The sequence below is a fragment of the Saccopteryx leptura genome, chromosome X (genome assembly GCF_036850995.1).
Source record: "Saccopteryx leptura isolate mSacLep1 chromosome X, mSacLep1_pri_phased_curated, whole genome shotgun sequence".
NCBI lineage: Eukaryota > Metazoa > Chordata > Mammalia > Chiroptera > Emballonuridae > Saccopteryx > Saccopteryx leptura.
In genome coordinates, this window is record NC_089516.1 from 106,103,507 (window position 1) to 106,130,492 (window position 26,986).

The 26,986-nt window shown below is 38.2% G+C and overlaps 1 protein-coding gene and 1 non-coding gene across 3 annotated transcripts in view; both read right to left on the minus strand.

The window, feature by feature from the left end:
- LRCH2 (leucine rich repeats and calponin homology domain containing 2) overlaps positions 1-26,986 on the minus strand; it is a 119,419-nt gene that overhangs the window by 79,290 nt on the left and 13,143 nt on the right. For both annotated transcript variants that reach the window (XM_066357148.1, XM_066357147.1), the window contains exon 2: positions 2,300-2,444. In XM_066357148.1, coding sequence (XP_066213245.1) covers positions 2,300-2,444 — 145 coding nt within the window. The remainder of the gene's footprint in view (positions 1-2,299; positions 2,445-26,986) is intronic.
- LOC136386532 (U1 spliceosomal RNA) lies at positions 7,668-7,828 on the minus strand. Its single transcript, XR_010747925.1, has one exon. It is a non-coding gene; the product is annotated as a U1 spliceosomal RNA (small nuclear RNA).

Consider the following 26,986-nt stretch of genomic DNA (forward strand, 5'->3'; position numbering starts at 1 on the left):
TGCCTTACACCAAAAAATTTTTTTTAAATTTACTAATTTGCTTCCTTAAGAATCAGGTTCATTAGGCCCTGAACGATTGGTTCAATAGTAGAGCATCAGTCCCGCATATGGATGTCTTGAGTTTGATGCCCACACAGGAGAGGCGCCCCTCTCCTTCTCCACCCCTTCCCCTCTCATTCTCTCTTTCTCTCTCTCTTTTCCTCCTGCAGCCATGGCTCGATTGTACCGAGTTGACCCCAGGGAGGGGATTAAGGATGGCTCCATGGCCTCTACCTCAGGCACTAAAAGCTTGGTTGCTAAGCAAGGGAGCAATGCCCCAGATGGGCAGAGCATCTTCCCCTAGTGAGCTTGCCGAGTGGCTCCCAGTCGGGGTGCATGTGGGAGTCTGTCTCTGTCTCCTCTCCTCTCACTTAAAAAAAAAATCAGTTCCATTGATTTAGCACAGTAAGTTCTCTCCAGAATTTGATTTCTTTAAACATGGCTAGTGAGTCATGTTATAGATATAGTCAAAGGAAGTCAGTCATTAGAACAAATGATATTTCAATAGAATCTGTTCACAATTTTTGTGACTGTAAATAAAAATCAGAAGTTAACTTTTAGAGATCAAAACAAGAAAGAATCAGAGAAAGTTTTAATGAAACTACAGACATATACCTCATTTGATGGTGCTTCGTTTTATTGCACTTCACAGCTGTTGAATTTTCTACAAATGAAGACAAGATCCTCCACCAGCAAAAAAATTACGACTCAAATTATTGCAATACCTACTTTATTATGGTGGTCTGGAACCAAACCCACAATATCTGAGGTATGACTGCATTCTGAAATACACTATACATGTTACTATAGAAATGTAATTCAATTTTGGACAAGTGACATTTTTCCATAAAAGAACAAAATGAAACAAAGACAAATTTAAAAATACCTCGCTTTCCTCAAACCTCTGCCAAGCCAGGCCAAGGGGATTATGTACCTAATTAAAGAAAAGACCACCCCAAATGACTGACATTTATAGAAGGAAATTCCTCAAACATTTTAAGATGTAAAGTGGTTTCAGTTAAAACAGTATATTTTACCAGGTGACACCACTGGGGGAGACATATATACAATAACAATCTATCACAACGAGAAAGGAACATTATTATTTATGTATATTAATTATATTTACTACTTCCCTGTATGGGAATTTAAACAAGTAACTTTGTTAAGAAGGGGAAAGAAATTATCCTTTATAACTCAAAAAATAAAAAAATTTCTAAAATTGTCACAATATACCAGTTTCCACCCAATGTCATTCACCTGACAGGGAAATTTTTTTCTTATTCTTATTAAACATACACTCTGGTTTAAATATAAGGCAATGGCTTAAGAATGAGATTTGTACAGCCATACTACTTTGATTATAATCTTGGCTCTGCCACGATGTGTGTTTGTGTGTGCGTGTGCATGTGTGTGCATAGATGCATGTGTGCACATATGCCACAATATATATTTTAATATATATAAAATAAATATAACTTTGTTATATATATCACTATATATTTTATATATAAAATAAATGCAACTGTTTATATATAGACATTATATATAACATTGTTATCTATATATATAGATATAGATAGATATACGGACAAATAGTTAACCTCTGTGCTTCAGTTTCCTCCTCTTTAATATAGGGATAATAAAACTACGTATCTCAAATACTTTTGTGAAGATGAGGTAATATATGTAAAGTATTTGTAACACCACCTGGCACACAGTAAGCACTTATTTGATACTAACATTAATTGTGACCCACCTCCTAATATTCAAACATTCCTATCCCAATCTACTCATCCTTGAAGTAACAAATGAAAGTCACACAAGTGTGAAAAATATCACAAAGACGTTTTTTTTCAATGTTGTGCTATAACTGAGGCTGCACATGAACAGATCGGTATTGTGGTGCTATGATTTCAGTAAAATAATTCTGATGTAAAGCCTTGCCATTCAAAGTGAGTTAAGAACCAGCAGGCATGGGCATTCCCATAGGGCTTGTTAGAAATGCAGGCCACACTGCAGACCTACAGAATCCGAATTGCAGTTTAATTCCCAGGTGATTCCTGTGCACATTACTTTGAAAAGCACTGCTGTCAGGAACAAGACTAAAGGGTTATAAAGTATGTGGACACACAAAAAATACAAATAGGATACTACTGAGATAAATACAGGCTATATAGCCAAACCAAACACATTCCTTTGCTACTAAAAGGATTAGAACTATAACAAAAAAAAAATTATCCAAAAAATCACTCCTTACCTAAGGTTAAGGTATGTTAACATCTGCAGGTTTTTAATGGCTTCAGGAATGGTTTTGATGCAATTATGGTATAAATTTAATGTTTCAAGAGGAGCAAATAACCAGACATCAGAAGGAATTTCTGAAAAACGATTTCTTGAAAGATCTGAAAAACAAAAGTAATGTCTGAGTGTCAAATATACACCTTTATCTGTGGTAATAAACAGAACTATTTCCATATGTGCTAAATCACTTAGAATCCAAGCAACCATTTATTATATTATAAAATGTTATTCACCATGACCTTGAAGACCTTCATAGCCAAATATACATAAATCTACAACACAACTAAATTTCTTACTATAGACTTCTCTACCCACTGTAATTTGGTTTCTACTCACTCTCATACTCACCAAAGTCAGATACAGCTTCCGTATCAATAACCAAGAATAATGAAAATATTTCTTTTCCCTCAGCTTGGAAGATCACACTTCTGGATCACTTCTTATTATATGTCTGGCTACTTCTTAGTCTCTTGTTAGATGGCGCCTCTACCCATATTGTGAAGTTGGTGTTCCTAAACGCTGTGCTACTCTTTCCTTCCTAAGATACACACTGGTGAGTGATTTCATCCAATCCCAGGGCTAATTTATATTCATGCACTAACAAACTTCAATTTAAAGATGTGTCTGAACACCTAAGTTCTAATCCTCGGGACTTCTTCTTGGTCTCTCTCAGATACTTCAGATTCTACAAGTGTAAAATCTGAACTGAAGATTTTATTCCACACATCTGTTTCTCTCATCGCATATAACGTCACCAACATCCTCCTGGTGCGTTGCTCAAGCCAGAAACTTGGCATTTATCTTTGATTCTTTCCTCTCATAAGGTATTCCAGTACACACAAATATACTTCTATTACAAAAATAAGATCATGAAATCTATTAAAAGTTTATTTGTTAAATGAAATTTTGAAAAATATTTAGGATATCATGGGGCAGGTCAAAAAATTACCTAAAAGAGTTTCTCAACCAAAATACTGTTGACCTTTTTTGGGCTGTATCACTATTTGCAGTATGGGGCTATCCTGCACATTGCAGATAGTTAGCATTCCTGGCATCTACCTATTAGATGCCAGTAACACTCTCTAGTCCTGGCAGCTACAAAAAGGTCCCCTGGGTTGAAAATCCCCCTACCCCTGTTGAGAACCACTGCCTAAACAATTATCAAACTAGCTAGCTGCCTTATCATAGAAATATACTCTGCTTACATTAATTCACTATAATTATTTGGTTAAAAACATACCATTAGTATTTACTTCTGTTGGGAAGAACATCTGCACCGTAGCTTAGCCTAATGTACCTTAGTATCTGGTCTGCCCTCGTAAGAACAGCTTCCTACCAATGTTCAAATTCCTCAGAGAGATGCAGTCTTGTTTACTTAGCAATATAGTAAATTCCCTATTCAGAACATTAATATACATGCATTAACATATTTTGTATATTACACACACACTCACCTAATGCAAGATTTTATAATTGGCTAAAGAAAACAGTAGTTACACTTATATAATATCAAAATTAATTTGGGTTCTCTTCCTTCTACCATATGATTCTTTTTCAATTGATTTTAGAGGAAGAGGAAGGGGAAGAGAGAGAGAGACATCGATTTGTTGTTCCGCTTATTTACGGAATCTTGTATATGCCCTGACCAGATATTGAACCCACAACCTTGGCATACTGGGATAATGCTTTAACCAACTGAGCATCTAGCCAGGACTGATTCTGAATAACTATATAAAAGGATAGTCAGAATTCCAAGAAACCAAAATATGAACTTGAAATAGAAGTTTCTCAATATTCTGGCTTACCTCCTCTAAACAACCAAGCACCATCCATTGTATTAATGAAGAAAAAATTAAGTCATTGCTTTTTTTTTAGTTTATAATGTTTCTTTTATATTTAGGGTTGGTACTCTTATTCTTAATTTTTTTATTAATTTTTAGAGAGGGGAGAGAGTGAGAGACAGACAGAGAGAGAGAGAGAGAGAGAGAGAGAGAAGGGGGAGGGAGGAGCAGGAAACATCAACTCCCATATGTGCCTTGACCAGGCAAGCCCAGGGTTTTGAACCGGCGACCTCAGCGTTTCCAGGTCAACGCTTTATCCACTGCACCACCACAGGTCAGGCGGGACTCTTATTCTTATAACTTCAGAATCCTAGGAGTTAAAAATTAATGCTTACAATTAATCTGAATTCCTGAAAACAATATCTAGCGTTAAGTATCGATAAATAATAAAATAATATGGTAGTCTTAGAGATAGATGACAATAGCTTGAATTAAGATAGCAAAAATTGGGATAAGAAAAGTAGACAAAATTTGAAATATATTTTGATACTGGTACTCACAGAAAATGAACAAGTGATTGTCTACGTGAGGTAAACAAGAGGAAAGAATTAAGGATGGCACCCAGGGATCTGGTTTAGGCATGTAAAGGATATTAATGGAAGAACAGGAGGTGGAACAAGATTTTTTGATGTTATTGCTGTTGAGGTTTTTTTGTTTGTTTATTTCTTGAAGCAGAGGTTAGAATCAAGGGTTCAATTTTATATTAGTGTAAGCAGATATCTGAAAGATCCATTGGGGAATCTAAGAAATGCTTAGTCACATGATTCTGGATATCAGAAGTGCAGTCTAGGATAGATACACACAAAATTGAAAGTTGGGGGGATATGATTAGTACTACAAAATCATAGAAATGTAAGATATCACCAAACATCGGAGGAACTGAGGTGGGAAAAAATTCAAGAACAGGCCATTAGGCCCTAGAGCCGTGATGGAGAACCTATGACACACGTGTCAGCACTGACACGTGTAGCCATTTTCCATGACATACGGCCGCATGCGGCTGCATACCAGAGAAGTATGGGGCCATACACTGAGAAGGACGTTTCACCCTCGGCTCCTGCATGGCCAGGTGCAGTAGCCAAGGATAAAACATTTGCTGTAGTGTAGACACTCTGTGCCAGAGGTCTTTAGGCCAAAACAACAGAACTTTGGCACAAAGCGTCTAGTTCTGGGACTTCTGGTCAGGCTGTTAGGGGATCTTTGACCACACTTCTGGCCGGAGGAGCAGGGAGCAGCAGAATGCCGTGGGGGATGCATCTCTGGGGCCTTGTGATCGCCATTACCAGCAACGACATAACCACAGCAACCATCATCCAATCAACTGTTCTGGAGTGTCGTGAATTTCTAATTGACCATCATTACTGAGATAAGTGGGGGGAGACTGGGAGAGGAGAGGGCCTGTGCTATGGGTGCCGTTTCCTGCCATTAGAAATAGCGGCAGCCATCTTACTTTACATAAGATGCAACTTGCAGAATTACAAGACAGCATCTGGGCTCAGGTGTTTGTCGACTTGAGGTCAAAGCTTGAGAATCTGGAAAGGTGCCACTTGGAGAATCAAGAGGAGTGCCACTACGAACAGGAAGTTTGGAGTGCCTGGAACCGATTACCAGACACTTTTAGCACCCTGAAAAATATAGCAATGGCTTTACTCACAATTTTTCCCACTACATACTTTTGTGAGACCTTATTCTCAGCGTTAAATAATATCAAAACCAACAAAAGAAACAGATTGACAGATGAAGTTAGTAGCACTTGCTTGGGCTTAAAGTATACAAAATACCAACCTTCACTTGAAGATTTAGCCAATGAAATTCAGCAACAAAAAAGTCACTAATAGGCAGGTTAGTTAAAGAATTCCCCCCCCTCACTTATCTTAGTTCACGGCACTCCACACAAGTTAAATAATATCAAGACCAACAAAAGAAACCGACTGACAGATGAACAAAGATGTCACTAGGCAGGTAAGTTAAATAATTAGTTTTGGGCTTATTAGTTATATATTACAATTATACATTTTTGTTATTTAAGCTATAAATATCGTGAAATTATGGTTTTTTTCTTGAAGTGACACACCACTTGAGTTATGCTCGGTGTTTTGGTGAATTTTGACACACCAAGCTCAAAAGATTGCCCATCACTGCCCTAGAGGGATAGCTCTAGATAGTTGGTTAGAGCATTGTCCTGAAGCATAGAAGTCACTGGTTCTATCCCAGGTCAGGACACATACAGGAATAGACTGATGTTCCTGTCTCTCCCTTCCTCTCTCACTAAAATCAATAAATAAAAACAAAAATTAAAAAGAATGGGCCATTAAGATGGCCAACATTTACAATCTGAATAGACAAAACAAAACAAAACAAAACAAAAAAACCAGCAAGCAGAAAAGACTGAAAATAATGATGTAGGGAAAATAGAAGTGTTCAAAAAGTAACTAGAGAAAAAGTAAAGCCTGACCAGGTGGTGGTACAGTGGATAGAGCATCGGACTGGGACACAGAGGACCCAGGTTCGAAACCCCAAAGTACCGGCTTGAGCGCGGGGTCGCTGGCTTGAGTGTGGGATCATAGACATGACCCATAGTCACTGGCTTGAGCCCAAAGGTTGCTAGCTTGAACAAGGGGTCACTTACTCTGCTGTAGCCCCCTAGTCAAGCACATATGAAAAAGCAATCATTGAACAACTAAGGCGCCACAACGAAGAATTGATGTTTCTCATCTCTCTCCCTTCCTGTCTGTCCCTAGATGTACCTCTCTCTGAGTCTTTCTCTGTCTCTGTCAAAAAAAAAAAAAGAAAAAGCCAAAATATCAGTATTAGTAATAAGTGATTTTAATAAAATAATTTAAATAATATCAAGGTATTATTGTAATAACATATTATGTGTGATGCTTTATATTACTTCCCCTCTAAAAAAATTAAATTACAAAAAAAGTATTATAAAATCCCAATTCGGTGGTGCAGTGGATAAAGCATTGACCAGAAACGCTGAGGTCACCAGTTCATGTTCAAAACCCTGGGCTTGCCTGCTCAAGGCACATATGAGAAGTAACTACTATGAGTTCATGCTTCATGCTCCTCACCTCCATTCTTTCTTTCTCTCTCTCCCCTCTATCTAAAGTCAATAAAAACTTTTTTAAAAATTACATTCACAAGCTATTTTCTAGACAACTAATATATTTATTTAGTAAACACTTAAAATTATAATTATTAATCTAATTTGAGTAAAATCAAATAAAGCATAATAAAGTCAAAATTAAAACTCAAGCTATTATAAAACCTCGAATTAAGGAAATCTTGTTCTAGGGCTATTCAGATTTTGAATCTGTATAAACATCCTTTCTAAGAATTGAGTAAACAGAAAAACTGCCAAAAAAAAAAAAATACAATCATGGAAGGAAAGATGAGAAATATACAAAACAGTTTGTATCTTAATTTCTTGAACTATTTCACACTAACAGCATCTCATATTTTACTTTTTTTTTGTAATAGGGGAGAGCGCAAATGCAGTCCCCCACTACACAAATTATGCACTTGAGTTTCCCACATTTGGGAATACCACAGGCATTAGCACACCCAGAGTGCAATTGCTAAGCCTCGCCCTGGGAAAACCACCTTCAGGATCATGGTATCTCTTGCCAGGTAAGTGTCACCATATTTTCCTTTAAAAAAAAAGTTAAAATTGCCCTGGCCAGATAGCTCAGTTTGTTAGAGCATTGTTCCAAAGCATAGAAGTTGACAGTTTGATCCCTGGTCAGGGCACATACAGGAGCAGAGCAGTGTTCCTGTCTCTCTCTTTCTCCCTTCCTCTCTCTAAAATCAATAAAATAAACATTTAAAAAAATAAAAAGTTAAAATTGACTTCTATATAAATGTAATAGATTAAAATATAAACTGATTTAAATTTATCTTGTACAATTAAAGTTTTTATAACATTAAAAATCATTTAATTAACATGTAATCTATAGCAACTAGAATATAATGAACATACTATATTCAAAAATACATGTAACATTAATATTTAATTTAATATGGTTCCACCTAAAGATGGAAGGACAAACAATTTATTCCTTATAGAGAGATTCATTACACAATTTTAAAGCCTGCTTTTTAAGAAGACAAGTAGAACTTGAAAAAAGAAAATATAAAGATGTTTCACCTTTCCCACACACACAAAAAGGAAATTAAAATGTGTTCCTTATTGCCCTGGTCGGGTAGCTCAGTTGGTAGGAGCTTTATCCCTATACAACAAGGTTAAGGATTTGATCCCCAGTCAGAGCACATACGAGAGTCAACCAAAGAATGCATAGACAAGTGGAACAACACTCTCTCTCTCTTTGCCTCTCCTTCTCCTTTCAAATCAATAAATTTTTTTATATATACTTTTCTGAAGTGAGAAGTGGGGAGGCAGAGAGACTCCTGCATGCGACCGACCGGGATCCACCCGGCATGCTCTACAGGGGGCGATGCTGTGCCCATCTGGGGCGTTGTTCCCTTGCAACCAGAGCCATTCCAGTGCCTGGGGTAGAGGCCATGGCCTCAATGCCCGGGCCAACTTTGCTCCAATGGAGCCTTGGCTGTGGGAGGGGAAGAGAGAGATACAGAGAAAGGAGAGAGGGAAGGGCAGAGAAACAGATGGGCACTTCTCCTGTGTGCCCTGCCGGGAATCAAACCTGTGCCTTCTACATGCCGGGCCAGTGCTTTCCTGCTGAGCCAACCAACCAAGGCCAATAAATTAAAATTTTTAAAATAATTTTATTCTTTATCTTCCTGTAGTGAGCTGAATAGAAGCCCCTAAAGATATCAGGTCCTAATTCTTGAAACCTATGGATGTTGGTTTATAAGGTAAAAAGTTTGTAGATGTTGCCTGAACTGTGGTGGCGCAGTGGATAAAGCCTTGACCTGGAATGCTGAGGTTGCTGGTTCAAAACCCTGGGCTTGCCTGGTCAAGGCACATATGGGAGTTGATGCTTCCTGCTCCTCCCCACCTTCTCTCTGTTTCTCTCTCTCCTCTCTCTCTGCCTCTCTGTCTCTTTATCTCCCTTTCTCTCTCCTCTCTAAAATGAATAAAATTTTTAAAAAAATTTAAAAAAAGAAATCTTTAAAAAAAAAGTTTGTAGATTTCATTAAGAATTTTGCAATGAGATTATCCTGGATCATCGAGATGGGCTTTAAAAATATCATCACATGTAATCCTCATAAGAGGAAGGCAGAGAGAGATTAGATAGACACTGAGGAGAGTAGGCCATGTGAAGATGGAGGCAGACATTGGAGAGATGCAGCCAAGAAATGACAGAAGTCACCAGAAGCTTGAAGAGAAGCAAGGGATGGAGGGCATACACCCCTGCAGGATTTTAGTCCTATAAGGATCGTTTCAGACTTCTGGTCTCCAGAACTGTAAAAGAGTAAATTTCTGTTGTTTTAAATCACCAAGTTTGTGGTAATTTGTTGCAGTAGCCACAGGAAACTAACATGCTTCTCAAAAACTGTTTATCAGAATTAATGAGAGAATGTCTTCAAAATTTCTTTAAAATTAAATAGCTGTATTTATTTTTCTTAAGCATCAAGGGAGTATCTCAGTTAATTAGCATCCTTGGGAATAAGCACCTTTATAAACATTGAACTATTTTTCTTTTGTCTTGATTTTAATCATAAATCATATCAAGCAGTATTAGCAGCAACTCAACAGTAGACAAACTACTGGGTACTGTTTCCTGCCTTCCTTCGAAAGGTTCCTTGTAAAACTGCTGGGAGTCTGTTAGAGAAATTAATAGATCATTTTAAATAATCTGATTTAAATTATGTTCTGTAACACTCTTGAGCTTCAGAGGTCAGGGAAGCTAGGGAAGGGAGGAGAGGAGTCAGATGGAATTGAAATCTGCTGCCTCTCAAGCTGTAGCCACATGAGCCACAGGCGGGTCCATCTGCCACGCAGTGCAACTCCTGGCCCATTGGCCAGCACTCCTGCCAAGGTATAAAAAATGACTTTCAGAAATTATGCTATTATACCAGCAATTTCCAACCTCTTTCATCTCATGGCACACATAATGTAATTACTAAAATTCTGCAGCATACCAGAAACTATATTTTCTGCCTATTGAGCTAAAAAAAAAAGTTATAATTTTGATTCATTGACACCAGACAGCTAGTGGTGTGTTTGCTGTTATCATTTTATTTGGGAATCTAAGGGCAAAGAGGTCAGTGTCCCTGACTAAATAATCAGGTAGTGCATGTTTAAAAAATTCTTGCAGCACACCAGAATTCACACCAGTTGAAAATCATTGTATTATACTATACTACTCATCCGAATTTTAGTTTTATCTTAACCAGTGTACTAGAGGGTATACAGTTTTTGTCACAAATTGTTAAAACTTAAACTAAGATACATGAGTCTTCTTTAGGTGATGTTTAAAATACAGATTGCGCCTGACCAGGCGGTGGCGCAGTGGATAGAGCGTCAGACTGGGATGCAGATGACCCAGGTTCGAGACCCCAAGGTAGCCAGCTTGAGCGCGGGTTCATCTGGTTTGAGTTGAGCCCAAGGTCGCTGGCTTGAACAAAGGGTTACTCGGTCTGCTGAAGGCCCGCGGTCAAGGCACATATGAAAAATCAACCAATGAACAACTAAGGTGTTGCAATGTGCAACGAAAAACTAATGATTGATGCTTCTCATCTCTCCATTCCTGTCTGTCTGTCCCTGTCTATCCCTCTCTCTGACTCTCTCTCTGTCTCTGTAAATAAATAAATAAATAAAATCATTTAAAAAAATAATAAAAAAAATTCAGATTGCTATAATCCCTCCTATAAAGAAAAAAAAAAAAACCTGACCAGGCAGTGGTGCAGTGGATAGAGCGTCTGGACTGGGACGCAGAGCACCCGGGTTTGAAACCCCAAATTTGCCGTCTTGAGCTTGGGCTCATCTGGTTTGAGCACAGCTCACCAGCTTAAGCCTAAGGTCGCTGGCTTGAGCAAGGGGTGACTTGGTCTGCCGAAGGCCCCCGGTCAAGGCACATATGAGAAATCAATCAATTAACAACTAAGGTGTCACAACAAAGAATTGATGCTTCTCAATTCTCTCCCTTCCTGTCTGTCCTGATCTGTCCCTCTCTCTGTCTCTCTCTGTCTCTGTCACCAAAAATAAATAAATAAATAAGTAAATAAAAATAAAAAAACCTAGACAATGTTTGAAAATCTGAACATTTTTACCTCTGGAAAAACTTTAATTTGTGTTGTTAGGGCTCATCATCATCATTGACAAAGATATTATCACGGGATTTTCTACTTAAAGAAACATGAATATTAAGTGGAGAAATGACTTGAAATAAGAACTCTAAATTCACACCAACAATAACCTAAGTGGAACTGGCACAATTCTCTCTCTCTGTCTCTCTCTCTCACACACACACACACACATCACATATGCCAGATCAAAATGCTATAGACTTTGCACAATTATTTCTAATCCTCATAACAATCTCCTGGGATAGATATTACTCCTTATTATGCATATGAAGCTAAGACAGATTGAGTGGTATGACCAATGTTAAAAAAATACTAATAACAACTGACAGCATTAGGGTTCCAAACACAGATGTGACTCCAAAGACCATGTTCTATGTGTGCTTTTCCACTCCTCCAACACTCTACTGTAACTTCCTGTTGCAGATTTAAAACATCCTGTTCCATTGGAACCACAAAGCAGGGTCAGAGTAATTCTAAAACTTCTAACCACATTCTTATCTTAGGTTGCTTCTTGCAATAGGAAACAGAGCAAAAATCTTACTTTAAGTCCCAATTTCTAGTTAAGAAAATAACGAACACTATTATAAAGCTCTCAGCTGTTCTTAATTTACCAATTCATAACTGTTTAGTCTGAGCCAACACATAGTTTTCTGGGCTCCTTATAGAGTGGACCCTTATTAATTTTTCAATATTTTCAACCAATTCAGTAAACAAGGATTAAAGAAAATTCACTAAAGAAGTTTCTTCAAAAGAGTGGTAACATCTTATAGACAAAACCATTGTGCTGAGTACCTGACAAGAACTCTGAAGTATCTGAGATTTTACCCTACTTGTAAGATGACAAGTTAGTCTGTAACAGTTGTATGGGTGCTAGCAGAAGGCATGACTCTCCAAAGGACTTTATTACTCACAGCACAGCAAGTGGCACGACTGACATATTTGTATCAGTTCCCTTGCCCTCCCCATCAAATTTCACGGGGGCAACACAGATGGCCACCGATGGATGCCTGAACATGCAATACATCACGTTACAGGAGAGGGACTCAAAGCTGAGGGAATCCAAATCTTTTATAATAGAAAGTAAGCATGTCTGTATTTTGTTCAAAGGAGACATTATCTTTATTTTACTAGACAGTAAGTATGATTTTCCTTTGCTCTGAAGAAAGACACTACCTCATTCTTCCAGAAGATAGGCCTGAACAAAAGTTAGTTAGTAACTCATTCACAAGATGTGCAGAAACATAAGACTAATGGAAAATTATCTCCCAATAATATCATGTGCATTCCTTATTGAGCAGAAATCAGAAATTGCAGCCTCAGAGACTATATAAGGTAAAATAATTAAACATCTTACGTATCCAATTCTCTGTGGTCCAGCACTTAAGAGGCTGGGATAGAGGCAGGCAAATCCTGACCCGCACCTTACAAGCCTTATTATCCTTATTTCCCATGCAGAATCGTGGCTTGCCTCACACTCTATGTCACTTCATTCAAACAAAATTACATTAAGCCCTATGTAAATATTAAACCAAATCAGACCCCATTCCTAAGCAATCCCAATAATTGTGCCATTTTAGCACCAACTGCTATCTGTTTAGATAATAACACTCCAGTGAAAGGAAGTATGCAAATACGGGTACATCTCAGAGGATGGGTGACTGTTATTTAGCAGACTAGCACTGGACTTGATCTGAGCTGCATTCAGATTCTGATTATTACTTCTAAAACATTGCCAAAATCACTTACTTACTATTCCTCAGTATCTCAGAGCTACTGAAATTGAGAAAGTATTCTGCAATCATCTAAACTCCCTAGAGAAAGCAAAAGAAATGACTGTGAAATGAATAGTTTGTACATAATGATATATAATGTTAATAAAGATACAAAATAAAGTGATTACAAACTATTACATTCAGTTCTTTTTTTTTTTTTTTGTATTTTTCTGAAGTTGGAAAAGGGGAGGCAGTCAGACAGAATCCGCATGCACCCGACCAGGATCCACCCGGCATGTCCACCAGGGGTGATGCTCTGCCCATCTGGGGCATTGCTCTGTTGCAACCAGAGCCATTCTAGCGCCTGAGGCAGAGTCCATGGAGCCATCCTCAGTGCCTGAGCCAACTTTGCTCCAATGGAGCCTTGGCTGCGGGAGGGGAAGAGAGAGACAAAGAGGAAGGAGAAGGGTAGGGGTGGAGAAGCAGATGGACACTTCTCCTGTGTGCCCTGGCCAGGAATCGAACCCAGGACTCCTGCACGCCAGGCTGATGCTCTACCACTGAGCCAACCAGCCAAGGATACATTCAGTTCTTATGACATGGAAAATATATACCAGAATTATATCTCTTTTTGAGAAAGCATAAAATCAACCAACTTAGTTATTTTTTAACATGAAAATTAAAAAAAAAATTTCTGTGCTTTTCAGCAACTGATATTACTCAAATGTGAGCTAAAATCTAATTAATATGGTCTTAATATTAATGTTTCTTTATCTATTTTCCCATCTAAAAGAAATGGCAGGACTAGAAACAAAAGCAACAAGGATACGGGAGGCACCCCAGCTGTCTGTCCATGTGAGAAGGGAGAGTTCCTTTGATGTACTGGAGACTCTGATGTTGACGCCTAATGGGAAATGACAACCCCATGGCTCTGGCATGTGCTTTCAACAGATGCTCTCTGCAAAAACAGGTGATTTCTTGATCCAGTATTCCCTAAAAGAGTATTGTCCTGTCATTCAGGACAAGATAATAAAAAGTCAGTTTATAACACTGATGCCTTGTTGAATGAGTAAGGCTTCCAGGTTATAGAATTTCTAAGCTACTGCATGATAAGTTAAAATATTAACCATAAGTACAGTGAAGAGAGAAAAAAAAAGTGCAAAGCAGACTTTAGAAAAAAAAATTTTTTAATGCTTTAAAGGCAACAATTATGAGAAAAAATAACAAGCAGACCTCACTAACCTGCAGCAACCATTCACGGAAAATTCTATTTGAGCACAGGCATGCTGAGAAGAGAGGGTGCAAACAAAAACAGATGCTGCTAGGAGAAACCACAGCTGCTAACCAGAGGGCAGATTACATGCATGGTCAGTGAGAAAAAGACTGTGAGTCATACAACTATTAAGCCACGTGGAAGGACTTTACTTAAAAGAAAAATGAAGAAAAAAAGAGCGCAGCTCTATGCACAGTTATCTGTAGGAAATTCTACAATGTGTTTCAGTTTCACCAATAAATATTGACTAATGAACAGCGTAACAACATTTAAACATCAAAGGGATGTTTAAGAAGGGCACTATACTTCAACCCTTATAAAATGTATTATTATACTGTAATTTTGGCCTTTTCAATCAGTGTAGTATTACTTATTAAATGGTTCTTGAAAAACTTATTTTCAAAAGACAAATGTTATAACCTCACCACATAACTTCTACTAAAATAATTCCAGATGGGGAAAAAGATAAACATGAAAATGAATCACAAAATAACTAGAAAAACATTTTAGTGAATAGTCATTTACTATTATAATGAGGAAAAACTTTCAAAGCATCAACTAAAAAAATAATTCACAAATAAAAAGCTTTCTAGATTTAGATATATAAAAAGAAAGAAAAATTGCATTTTATCATAAGCAAAATGATACCAACAACTTATATATAAAGCCAAGGCCAAGGACATAAACATATTAAAAAATAAGAAGTATCAAAGACACTCACTGTTAATAAAAAAATATATATTTATATATATAACACTGGGGAACAAAATTTTTGTTGCATCCACAAAAACACTAGTTCTTACCTAATTTGAGTATGCTGATCTCTAATCTGACATTAGCTTTTCTGTGTAAGCTACAGTTTTTTTGCAATTCAAGATTTTATGTTTTCATATTATTGTAAAATTTTCAACATTTAGTTTAACGTAATGAAGTAGAATGTCTTCTTGGGCATCATCTTTGTGAAAATATAATAATGTATATAATGCAGTAAATACATTAATACACTAAAATATATGATTGCATCAAATTTGTCTACAATTTCAAAATAGGACATATTAAAACACTTAATCATAAAATTTGCACAAAATTTATGTAAATTCTATTCAGATAAAATTTGCATTTGTAGCTCTTGCGTTTGTGTACTTGTTGCAGACAATCTCGTTTGCTGCTCCAGCAGTAGTCTGCTCATCACTAACAGCTCCAAGATTTTTGGGAAATATATCAAGGTGACTGTTCAGGAAGTGAATCTTAACGCACACGTTACATTCAATGTCACGGAAAGCCAATAGCATCCTTTGAACCAGAAGTTCATAGTTTTCTGCTTTTTTGATGCCAAAGGAAATTCTTTGTAACTGCCACAAAAGACTGCCATGCTGCTTTCTCCTCCTTATTCATCTTCCTGGCAAATTCTTCGTCATGTATGAGGGTTCGAATTTGACGTCCATCGAATACACTTTTTATCTTCTTGAAAGACAAGGCAGGAAAAGCAGAAATAATATGTTGAAAGCATTCACTTTCTCTATTCAAAGCCTGAACAAGCTGCTTCATTATGTCAAGTTTGATGTGAAGTGGGGGAAATATTATCCTGTCTTGATTAACTACAGGTTCATTCACAATACTTTGCATCCCTACTTCCAGAGCTTCACATTTCGGCCACTCTTTCTGTGTCCACTATTTCTCCTGAGCTCGGCTGTCCCACAAACACAGAAAGCAAGGATACTTCGTGAAACCTCTCTGTTGTCCTATCAGGAAATTTATCATTTTAAGATCCACACAAATGATCCAGTTATGCTCCTCATACTTCAGAAAGTTGAGAACAATTTTTATGTCATTATAATCTTCTCGCAGATGAGTTGAATAACCAATTGGAAATGCTGCATAAACATTACTGCTGTGTAGAAGAACATATTTCAGACTCCATTTAGAGCTGTCAAGAAATAGCCGCCATTCTGTTGGACTGTAAGTGGTAACTCCTAGCTGGCTGAGAAGACTACTGATTATATGACAGTAAACAAAGTGTTTGTCTTCACAAAAAAAAAACTCCACAAAAATTTGTTCACGCTTCCTGAAATGGGATACTTTAGCTGACCGGTGAAGTATATTCTTTTCTTGAAGCCTGGAGGCTAATAACTCAGCTGCTTTCTTTGATAGGCCCAAATGTCTTACTAAGTCATTCAATTCAGGTTGGCTAAACTGCTGAGGGGTTCATGACTGCTTGGCATCAGAAGAAGACCCTTCAGGTTCTACAACCATTTCCTCATGCATCTTATCAAAATACACTTGATCACCATGTTCAATTTCTTCGTCCTTAGAAGAAATAAACCATTGAAAACTGGAACTGGGAGTGTCTCAGAGTGTGGGATAGGTCGTATTACTGAAGGAATATTAGGATATGCGATCATATGCCGTTTTTTCTTGCCGATGCCCTTTGTGTGGATCAGACAGAAATAACAGTTACTGCTGTGGTCCTTAGATTCATGCCAAACCATGGGAATACCAAAAGGCATTCCTTTGCATTTTCCTTTTGTCCAGTCACGAAGCATTTCCTCAGAATTATGATACAAAATATGAGGAGCCCAATTTTTGTCTTGATTGCCAAGGGGAACTTGAAAATAGGCAATATATGCACGTGTCACAAATGATGAAATATTGCGCCTTTGACGTTGAAGTGTGTAACAGCCACATATGTAACAGAAGGTGTCAGGACTATTCTTACATTTACGCCTACTCAAAGAAGCCATGATTCAATCTTAAAACAAAATAAGAGGGTGTTTTTATCAGATAATAATGTTTTACATTTAAAAACAACTACAATTATGTAAAAATAATGTTTGTAGAACATTTATTGCCTTGTGGTTACGTTCAATCCAAGAGTCGTTGACCTTTAAACTCCAATTTAAAAACCAATGCATGCCATTAACTGTAATAAAAAGAAATTAAAATTGCATAACAACTAGAGCATGCACCAAAAAACTGACTTCAGATTTGGAATCAGTGATGCAGAAATATATAAAAACAGTTCTGAAACCTCATGCAACAGAAAAAGAAAGAAAATTTGTTCCCCAGTGTAATGAATAAGGTACCATAATTCACCCATCAGATTTAAAGGTCTTGAAAGATATTACTCTGTGTTGGCAAGGCTACTTTAGATTTTTTGTTTGTTTGCTTGCTTTTCTTTTTTGTTGTTGTTCATTATATTCCACATATGAATAAAATCATATGGTACTTGCCATCTCTAACTGGCTTATTTCACTTTGCAAAATACTCTCCAAGTCCATCCATGCTGTCTCAACAAGTAAGACTTCCTTCTTCTTTATGGCTGAGTAGTATTCCACTGTGTAAATGTACCTCAGCTTCTTTACCCTGATGAGCTACTTGGGCAGCCCAAGTGGAAAGGCTACTTTGGCCCTGGCTAGCTGGCTCAGGTGGAGCATCAGTCTGGCATGTGGAAATCTCAGGTTCGATTCCCAGTCAGGGCACACAGAAGAATCAACCATCTGCTTCTCTACCCTTCCCCCTTCTCTCTCTCTCTTCCCCTCCTACAGCCATGGCTCGAATTATTCCAGCAATTTGGACCCAGGAGCTGAGGATGGCTCCATGGCCAAGCTTCAGACGCTGAAATAGCTTCATTCAGAGCAACAGAGCAATGGACCCAGACGTGCAGAGCATCTCCCCCTAGTGGGCTTGCCTGGTGTATTTTAGTCGGAGTGCATACTGGAGTCTGCCTCCCTGCCTCCCTGTCTCTCACTTAATAGAAAAAAGAAAAGAAAGAAAGGCAACTTTGAATTGAGCACTTCCATACATTACTGATGGGAATTCAGAATGAGGTAACCTGTCGTTTTTTGTTTCTTGACAGAGACACAGAGAGTCAGAGAGGAGGACAGATAGGGACAGACAGACAGGAAGGGAGAGAGATGAGAAGCATCAATTCTTCATTGCAGCACTTTAGTTGTTCATTGATTGCTTTCTCATAGGTGCCTTGAATGAGGGGCTACAGCAGACCGAGTGACCCCTTGCTCAAACCAGCGACTTTAGGTTCAAGCTGGTGAGCTTTGCTCAAACCAGATGAACCTGAGCTAAAGCTGGCAACCTGGATGTTTAGAACCTGGGTCCTCTGCATCCCAGTGCGACGCCCTATCTGCTGCGCCACCACCTGGTCAGGCGAGGTAACCTGTCTTGAAAGCAATTTTGTCAATATGAAACAAAGTCACTTAAAATATTCATACTCATTGATCCAAGAATTAAGTTTCTAGCAGTTTTTTAAACCAAATAAATATGCACAAAAAATATGTACATTTCAGGATCACTTAAAATAAAAAATTAGAAACAACCTAAGTTTGATCAATGTTGGCTCAGTGGATAGAGCATTGACTTGGAACTCTGAGGTCACAGGTTCAAAACCTAGAGGTTGCCAGCTTGAGCGCAGGGTCATTGGCTTGAGCATGGGATCAGAGAAGCAATCCCAAGGTGGCCAGCTTGAGCCCCAAGGACATTGATTTCAAGCCCAAAATCACTGCCTTGGGCCCAAAGGTAGCCAGGCTGAACAAGGGGTCACTGGCTCATCTGAAGCCCAAGGTCCAATCCCTCATCAAGTCACATATGAGAAGTAATCAGTGCACAACTAAAGTGAAATAACTACTAGTTGATGCTTCTCACTCACTCTCCCTCCCTTTCTCTCTCTCCCTTCCTGTCTATCTCTCAAAAAATAAAAAAAAATAAAAAAGAAGGAAGGGAGAGATGGAAGGAGGGAATAAAGAAAACTTAAATGTTCAACAATAAGTAAAGGCTAAATAAAATATGATATATCCTTAAAATGGAGTATCTTACAACCTTTAAATATTATATTATAAACTTTATTCCTTAATATAAAAGTGAGAACTCAAGGGTAATAACTGGAACATTTAAAATATAAAACTAAATGCTTCATCGTTGATGTATCCAGATTAAGACAAATTCTACAGCCAGCACACTGTACTGTGCAACTTAAGAAAAATACTGTATTTAGCCTGACCAGGCGGTGGCGCAGTGGATAGAGCATTGGACTGGGATGCAGAGGACCCAGGTTTGAAACCCAAAGGTCACCAGCTTGAGCGCGGGCTCATCTGGTTTTAGCAAGGCTCGCCAGCTTGAGCTCAAGATCGCTGGCTAGAGCAAGGGGTCACTCAGTTTGCTGTAGCTCCCCAGTCAAGGCATATATGAGAAAGCAATCAATGAACAACCAAGGAGCTGCAACAAAGAACTGATGCTTCTCATTTCTTTCCCTTCCTGTCTATCTGTCCCTCTCTGTCCCTCTCTCTGCCTCTCTGTGTGTGTGTCAAAAAAACAAAAAAGGAAAGAGAAAGAAAAATACTGTATGTAGAGTACGAGAAGCATCCTTACTTGAGCTATATAACAACAAATCACAAATATTAGATTCTGAAATTAAAAGCAAGTCAAAATAAACTAATTACAAAGTAATGATGAATTCCATAAACCATGCCAAAGAAAACCCCACATAAAATAATAAAATGTATGTTATATGCTTTTTTTTAACTGCAATTAAAAATGAAATGTTGAAAAAGAAAAAAAAAAGGAAAATCCGTTAGTTTATGCTAAGTGGTCAAGCAGCCCGTAAACAGTAGCACACTGGCAGCTACTATCTAGTAAGACCAAATGATTTCAGTTTATTACTGACACAGCCAGAGAAGGCATGATCAGTATGGTATCCTGCCCTCCTGTCCTGAGTTTCACAAAAACAAAACTGTAGGGAGGGACCAAGTGACAGACAACTTGCTCTGTTATAGAGGAGTCTACTCTAAATTGCAGCTTTGCAATTTTATACCTGCAGCTGGACAAAGAATGTCCATGTTTTGCTAGAATGAGGGAAGGAGAATTACCTTAGGGCAGCCTCCCACATGATAGGAAAGTGATTAAGAAATGACCTTATGTCATCTGTCTATCTTGCCATGGACGACAGAGAATCACAGACTCTTCCCCAAAGTTTTAAGTCAGACTGTGGTCGAGCCTGGCCTAATGTGAACTGTGTGGAGATGTGCAAGATCACCAAGATACCACGGTGAGCCATTCCACTGGGTTATGTTTCACACATAGAATGAGAAGTTGGTATAAAATCACCAAGCTCCTTCCCATCATTTTCAGTTTACAAATTTGACAAGCATTTACTATCAACTGTTGCAGAGCAAAACAGCATTGAAACAAACACTATATGCAAGTTTTCTATAGAATGCATTACCTGCCCTCAAGTTTAAATTCCTCTTGGGGGAATCAATGTCAAGCTATTGTGGTAATGCTTTTTTTTCTCAGAAAAATTATTAAATTGATGGTGAACACTACAACAAAGGAAATATATTAATTGCAACTACACCGGGCTATATGTTTATATTAAATAGTAACTAAAACATCAAACAATATAAGAATGATTACATTAAATATGGCACATCCATACAGTAGACCATTAGACAGTACTTAAATATCATGATATCAAGTAGTTTTTTTCAATGGAACAGTGGCATAAGGAAAAGGACAAACGAACCATTTGGAAAAAGAATATACAATAGACTGTAATGGGAAGTGTTTTAAGGCAAGAACATTCCATAGATAAATGTTAAGAAAATTCAGTCATGAGGTTATGAGGTTTTTTCACAAAAGAAGCAATGAACATATGGAGCAGTTGTTTGGGAAGGTCTTTAAGGCCCAATTCTACTGACAACTATAAACTTTGCAACTCCAAGGCAGTAGATTCATGACCTTGGCATTGACGATGGTAAACAGAAGACAGAGGACCAAGGTAAGAAGATAAAAACTAGACAAAGACATGCAAAATACGATTTTAATAAATTCACAACTCACTACTTCGAAAACTGCTAAACTAAAGCACAAACTGTGCATTCATTCCCTAATAAATACTTCCTAAATTTCATGTATAAATATGACTTTTAAAGACATAATCTGGGTCAGCGTAATGGCGCGATAGGAAGCGATACCGATAAATCTCCCAGAAAACTCAACAAGATCTTCAACCAGAAACAGAAAAACCTATCCTTGGAGCCTCCAGATGTTTTGCAATACACTCGAAGGTATGGTCGAGCGAAAAATTGGCTAAATATATAATCAAACCCCGAAGGAAATAGGGAGTAAGAAATGCTCCGCTTTCCTCACTAACCTAAACAGGGCGGCTTTCACTGGCAACTGAGAATATAGAAACTAAGGCAGGCAAAGGGGGTGAATAGATCCAGGCCGCGGCACAAACAGCCGAACCAGGCTGTGGCACGGAGATCCAAGCCGAGGAAAAACTGTGCCTGTGGCAAACCAGTCAATATAAGCTAACACTCGCACCAAACCCAGACAAAGACAGACAAATGGGGCAGCCATTTTCCCCAATCTCCTGGTCAGCGCGCACAGATAGTGGGCGAGAGATTCCTCCGAATGCCTCAGCAGTGGGCGCTCGTGTTACCCCACAGAGAGGCAGAGTCAGGGGCCTTTGTGTGGGCCGAAAGCGGAATCTCCAGGCCTCCCCAGCGCCCTGAGGGAGCCGCGCACAGGGAGGGAGTGAAAGCCAATTCCAACGCTGGAACTTTTCCGTGCGGGCGGGGATTTCACTCAGAGGGTGAGACTTCCGGCCTGATATCCTGGTCTGCGCACGCAGATAGTGAGCGAGAGTTTCCTCCAAGTGCTCCAGGAGTGGGTGCCCACCCGTGTTACCAGACAGAGTAGCAGAGCCAGAGGTCTTTGAGTGGACGGAAGCCCCGCCTGATTATGCTAGCAGCTCTTACTGATTGAGCCTCACCCAGAGCCCTGGCTGTGTGGGAATAGAGTGAGGAGTGGCCAGCTCTTTGAGCCTATTACTATCCAGGCAGAGGCAGCAGCAACCCCATAGCTGGATTATCAGGCTACTAATTGAGGAAGGAAAGACTAGGAGAGAGGCTCCAGGAACACGGACTCTCTCACTGTCGGAACCTATAAATGCTAATCAGCCTCAACTGCCAACGAGACTGAAGCACAATACATGACATCGCCATACAGACTTATCAACTGCAAACCTCTACCTGAGCGTGCCAAAGGGGCAGAACCCGGGGTACAGAGTCACCGACCAGAAAGAGGGAGAGAAAAGAAAAAGCAAGAAGATAACCTCTCAAAATCAAGAATAATCCACAGACTTTATAACCTATCCCATTTTATTATATTTGTTTGTTTCTTTCTCTTATCTTCATTCTTGATTATTTTTTTCCTCCTCCAATTTGGTCGTTTAAATCTCTGCAGGTCTTACACTCTCCTCTCCTTGAACTACACTGCCCATAAGTGTTACATATCCCATTATCTTTTCTTTCCTCTTCCTTTCTCTCTATGAAGGTTGCACTCCAAAACCCTTAACTCTCTCTCTCTCGCTCTCTCCTCTTTTTACTTTTTTCTTCATTTAGTGGTTCCCTCTTTTTTATTTTCTCTCTCTCTCTTTCTTTTCTCCCTCTATATTAGTTTCTTCCTTTCTCCTTTACGTCTCCTCTCATTCAAACCTCAATAACGAACAAATTATCTTATCTGGGACTCAAACTTATGTTTGTGGCATTTTAGGGAGTTTTTACTTCACCTTTTTAACTCACTAGCAGTGCTCCCATCCCTGGCTCTCCATTTTATCTAGTTCTTGTTCCATTAAATACAATAGTAATTTTTTTAATTTGTCCCTCCATTTTCCTGTTTCCCTCCTATTCCTCTCATCATAACTCTTAGTGAACCAAAACCTAAAAGCAAATCATTTTATTCTTGACCCAAATTTTTTCCTTATTTGCTTTTTGTGGGTCCATACCCCCTTTTTTCTGTTTTTTTTTCTTTTTTTGCCCCTTTATTACTTCTCCCCAATTCAGGCCCTCCAGTACAGGCATTGTTTGTTCTATTTAGTACAATATAATTCACAGTTCACCACAAGATTTTCTCAAGAAAGAGGGGAGAGGAGAGGAGAGGAGAGGAAAAAAGGAGGGGGGAATAATTTCCTTTTTTATTTTTTATTTTATTTTATTTTTCTTTATTTAATTATTTTTTTAAAAACTCTTCAATTTTTGGCCCTGGCCAGTTGGCTCAGCGGTAGAGTGTTGGCCTAGCGTGCGGAGGACCCGGGTTCGATTCCCAGCCAGGGCACACAGGAGAAGCGCCCATTTGCTTCTGCACCCCTCCGCCGCGCTTTCCTCTCTGTCTCTCTCTTCCCCTCCCGCAGCCAAGGCTCCACTGGAGCAAAGATGGCCCGGGTGCTGGGGATGGCTCCTTGGCCTCTGCCCCAGGCGCTAGAGTGGCTCTGGTCGCAACATGGCGACGCCCAGGATAGGCAGAGCATCGCCCCCTGGTGGGCAGAGCGTCGCCCCTGGTGGGCGTGCCGGGTGGATCCCGGTCGGGCGCATGAGGGAGTCTGTCTGACTGTCTCTCCCTGTTTCCAGCTTCAGAAAAATGAAAATAAATAAATAAAAATAAAAACTCTTCCATTTTTTATTTTTAATTTTTTAACTTTTTATTATTTATTAAATCTCATTAATACTATCAACAAAACCACGCTCAGATGCCATTAAGGAAGAGAAAATCGAATATCATGGATACAAAAGAAAGAGAGGTAACACAGATACATGAGGAAAAATCTATGGAGAAAAATTTAATATAATGGAAATCTTGGAGTTAAACGACAGAGAATTTAAAATACAAATTCTAAAAATACTCAGAGATATATAAGAAAACACAGAAAGGCAATTTAGGGAGCTCAGAAAACAACTCAATGAACACAAAGGATATATTTCCAAGGAAATTGAAACTATAAAAACAAATCAAACAGACATGAAAAACTCAATACACGAGCTGAAAAACGAGGTAACAAGCTTAGCTAATAGAACAGGCCAGATAGAAGGTAGGATTAGTGAAATAGAAGACAAGCAACTTGAGGCACAAGAGAGAGAAGAAGAAAGAGACTCAAAAATGAAAATAAAATGAGATAGCCCTACAGGAATTATCTAACTCCATCAAAAAGAATAACATAAGAATAATAGGTATATCAGAGGGAGAAGAGAGAGAAAATGGAATGGAGAACATATTCAAACAAATAATAGATGAGAACTTCCCAAGCCTGTGGAAAGAACTAAAGCCTCAAATTCAAGAAGCAAACAGAACTCCGAGTTTTCTTAAACCCAACAAACCTACTCCAAGGCACATCATAATGAAGTTGGCACAAACAAACGGCAAAGAAAAAATTCTCAAGGCAGCCAGGGAAAAGAAGATTACAACATATAAAGGAAGGCCCATTAGATTATCATCAGATTTCTCAACATAAACTCTACACGCTAGAAGAGAGTGGACCCCAATATTTAAAGTCCTGAAAGAGAGGAACTTTCAGCCACGAATACTATACCCATCAAAGCTACCCTTCAAATATGAAGGAGAAATAAAAACATTCACAGATACAGAAAAGATGAGGGAATTTATCATCAGAAAAACCCCACTCCAGGAATTACTAAAGGGGGTTCTCCAATCAGATACAAAGAACAAAAAAAAAACAAAGCCACAAGTAAAAGCTCCAAGAAGAACACAATAAAACCAAATTTAAACTGTGACAACAACAAAAAGATAGGGGCAGGAGAGTATGGAGATTAACAGTAGCAAAGGACCATGGAGTGCAAAAGTACTCACTAAATAGTGCACTACAATGAACAGGGTAGGAACCCTTTTCATTACTTAAAGGTAACCACCATTGAAAAAACCACCACAGAAGCACATAATTTAAAAAAGATAGCAACAGAGGAAAGATGTGTGGAATACAATCAAATAAAAACAAAAGATAGAAAGATGAAAGAGAAGGATCAAACAAGACACAAAACTAACAGAAAGAAATCTATAAAATGGCAATAAGGAACTCACAAGTGGCAATAATTACACTAAATGTAAACGGATTAAACTCACCAATGAAAAGGCAGAGAGTAGCAGAGTGGATTAAAAAAGAAAATCCAACTGTATGCTGCCTACAAGAAACTCATCTAAGTAACAAGGATAAAAACAAATTCAAAGTGAAAGGCTGGAAAACAATACTCCAAGCAAATAACATCCAAAAAAAAGCAGGCGTAGCAATACTCATATCTGATAATGCTGACTACAAGACAGAAAAAGTACTCAGAGACAAAAATGGCCATTTCATAATGGCTAAAGGAACACTGAATCAAGAAGACATAACAATTCTTAATATATATGCACCAAACCAAGGAGCACCAAAATATATAAGACAGCTACTTATTGACCTTAAAACAAAAACTGACAAAAATACAATCATACTTGGAGACCTCAATACACTGCTGATGGCTATAGATCGGTCATCCAAACAGAGAATCAACAAAGATATAGTGGCCTTAAACAAAACACTAGAGCACCTGGATATGATAGACATCTACAGGACATTTCATCTCAAAGTGACTGAGTATACATTTTTATCCAGTGTACATGGATCATTCTCAAGAATTGACCATATGTTGGGCCACATAAACAACATCAGCAAATTCAGAAAAATCAAAGTTGTACCAAGCATGTTTTCTGATCATAAAGCTTTGAAACTAGAATTCAAATGCAAAAAGGAGAAAAAAAATCCCACAAAAATGTGGAAACTAAACAACATACTTTTAAAAAATGAATGGGTCAAAGAAGAAATAAGTGCAGAGATCAAGAGATATATACAGAAAAATGAAAATGACAATACGACATATCAGAATCTATGGGATGCAGCAAAAGCAGTGATAAGAGGGAAGTTCATATCACTTCAGGCATATATGAACAAACAAGAGAGAGCCCAAGTGAACCACTTAACTTCACACCTTAAGGAACCAGAAATAGAAGAACAAAGACAATCCAAAACCAGCCGAAGGAAGGAGATAATAAAAATCAGAGCAGAAATAAATGAAATAGAGAATAGAAAAAGTATAGAAAAAATTAATAGAACAAGGAGCTGGTTCTTTGAAAGGATCAACAAAATTGACAAACCCTTGGCAAGACTTACCAATTAAAAAAGAGAATGAACTCATATAAACAAAATCCAAAATGAAAGAGGAGAAATCACCACGGACACCGTAGATATACAAAGAATTATTGTAGAATACTATGAAAAACTTTATGCCACTAAATTCAACAACCTAGAAGAAATGGATAAATTCCTAGAACAATACAACCTTCCTAGACTGAGTCAAGAAGAAGCAGAAAGCCTAAAGAGACCTATCAGTAGAGAAGAAATAGAAAAAACCATTAAAAACCTCCCCAAAAATAAAAGTCCAGGCCCAGACGGCTATACCAGCGAATTTTATCAAACATTCAAAGAAGACTTGGTTCCTATTCTACTGAAAGTCTTCCAAAAAATTGAAGAAGAAGCAATACTACCATACACATTTTATGAGGCTAACATACCAAACCAGGCAAGGATGGCACAAAAAAAGAAAACTACAGACCAATATCTCTAATGAATACAGATGCTAAAATACTAAACAAAATACTAGCAAATCGAATACAACAACATATTAAAAAAATAATACAACATGATCAAGTGGGATTCATCCCAGAATCTCAAGCATGGTTCAACA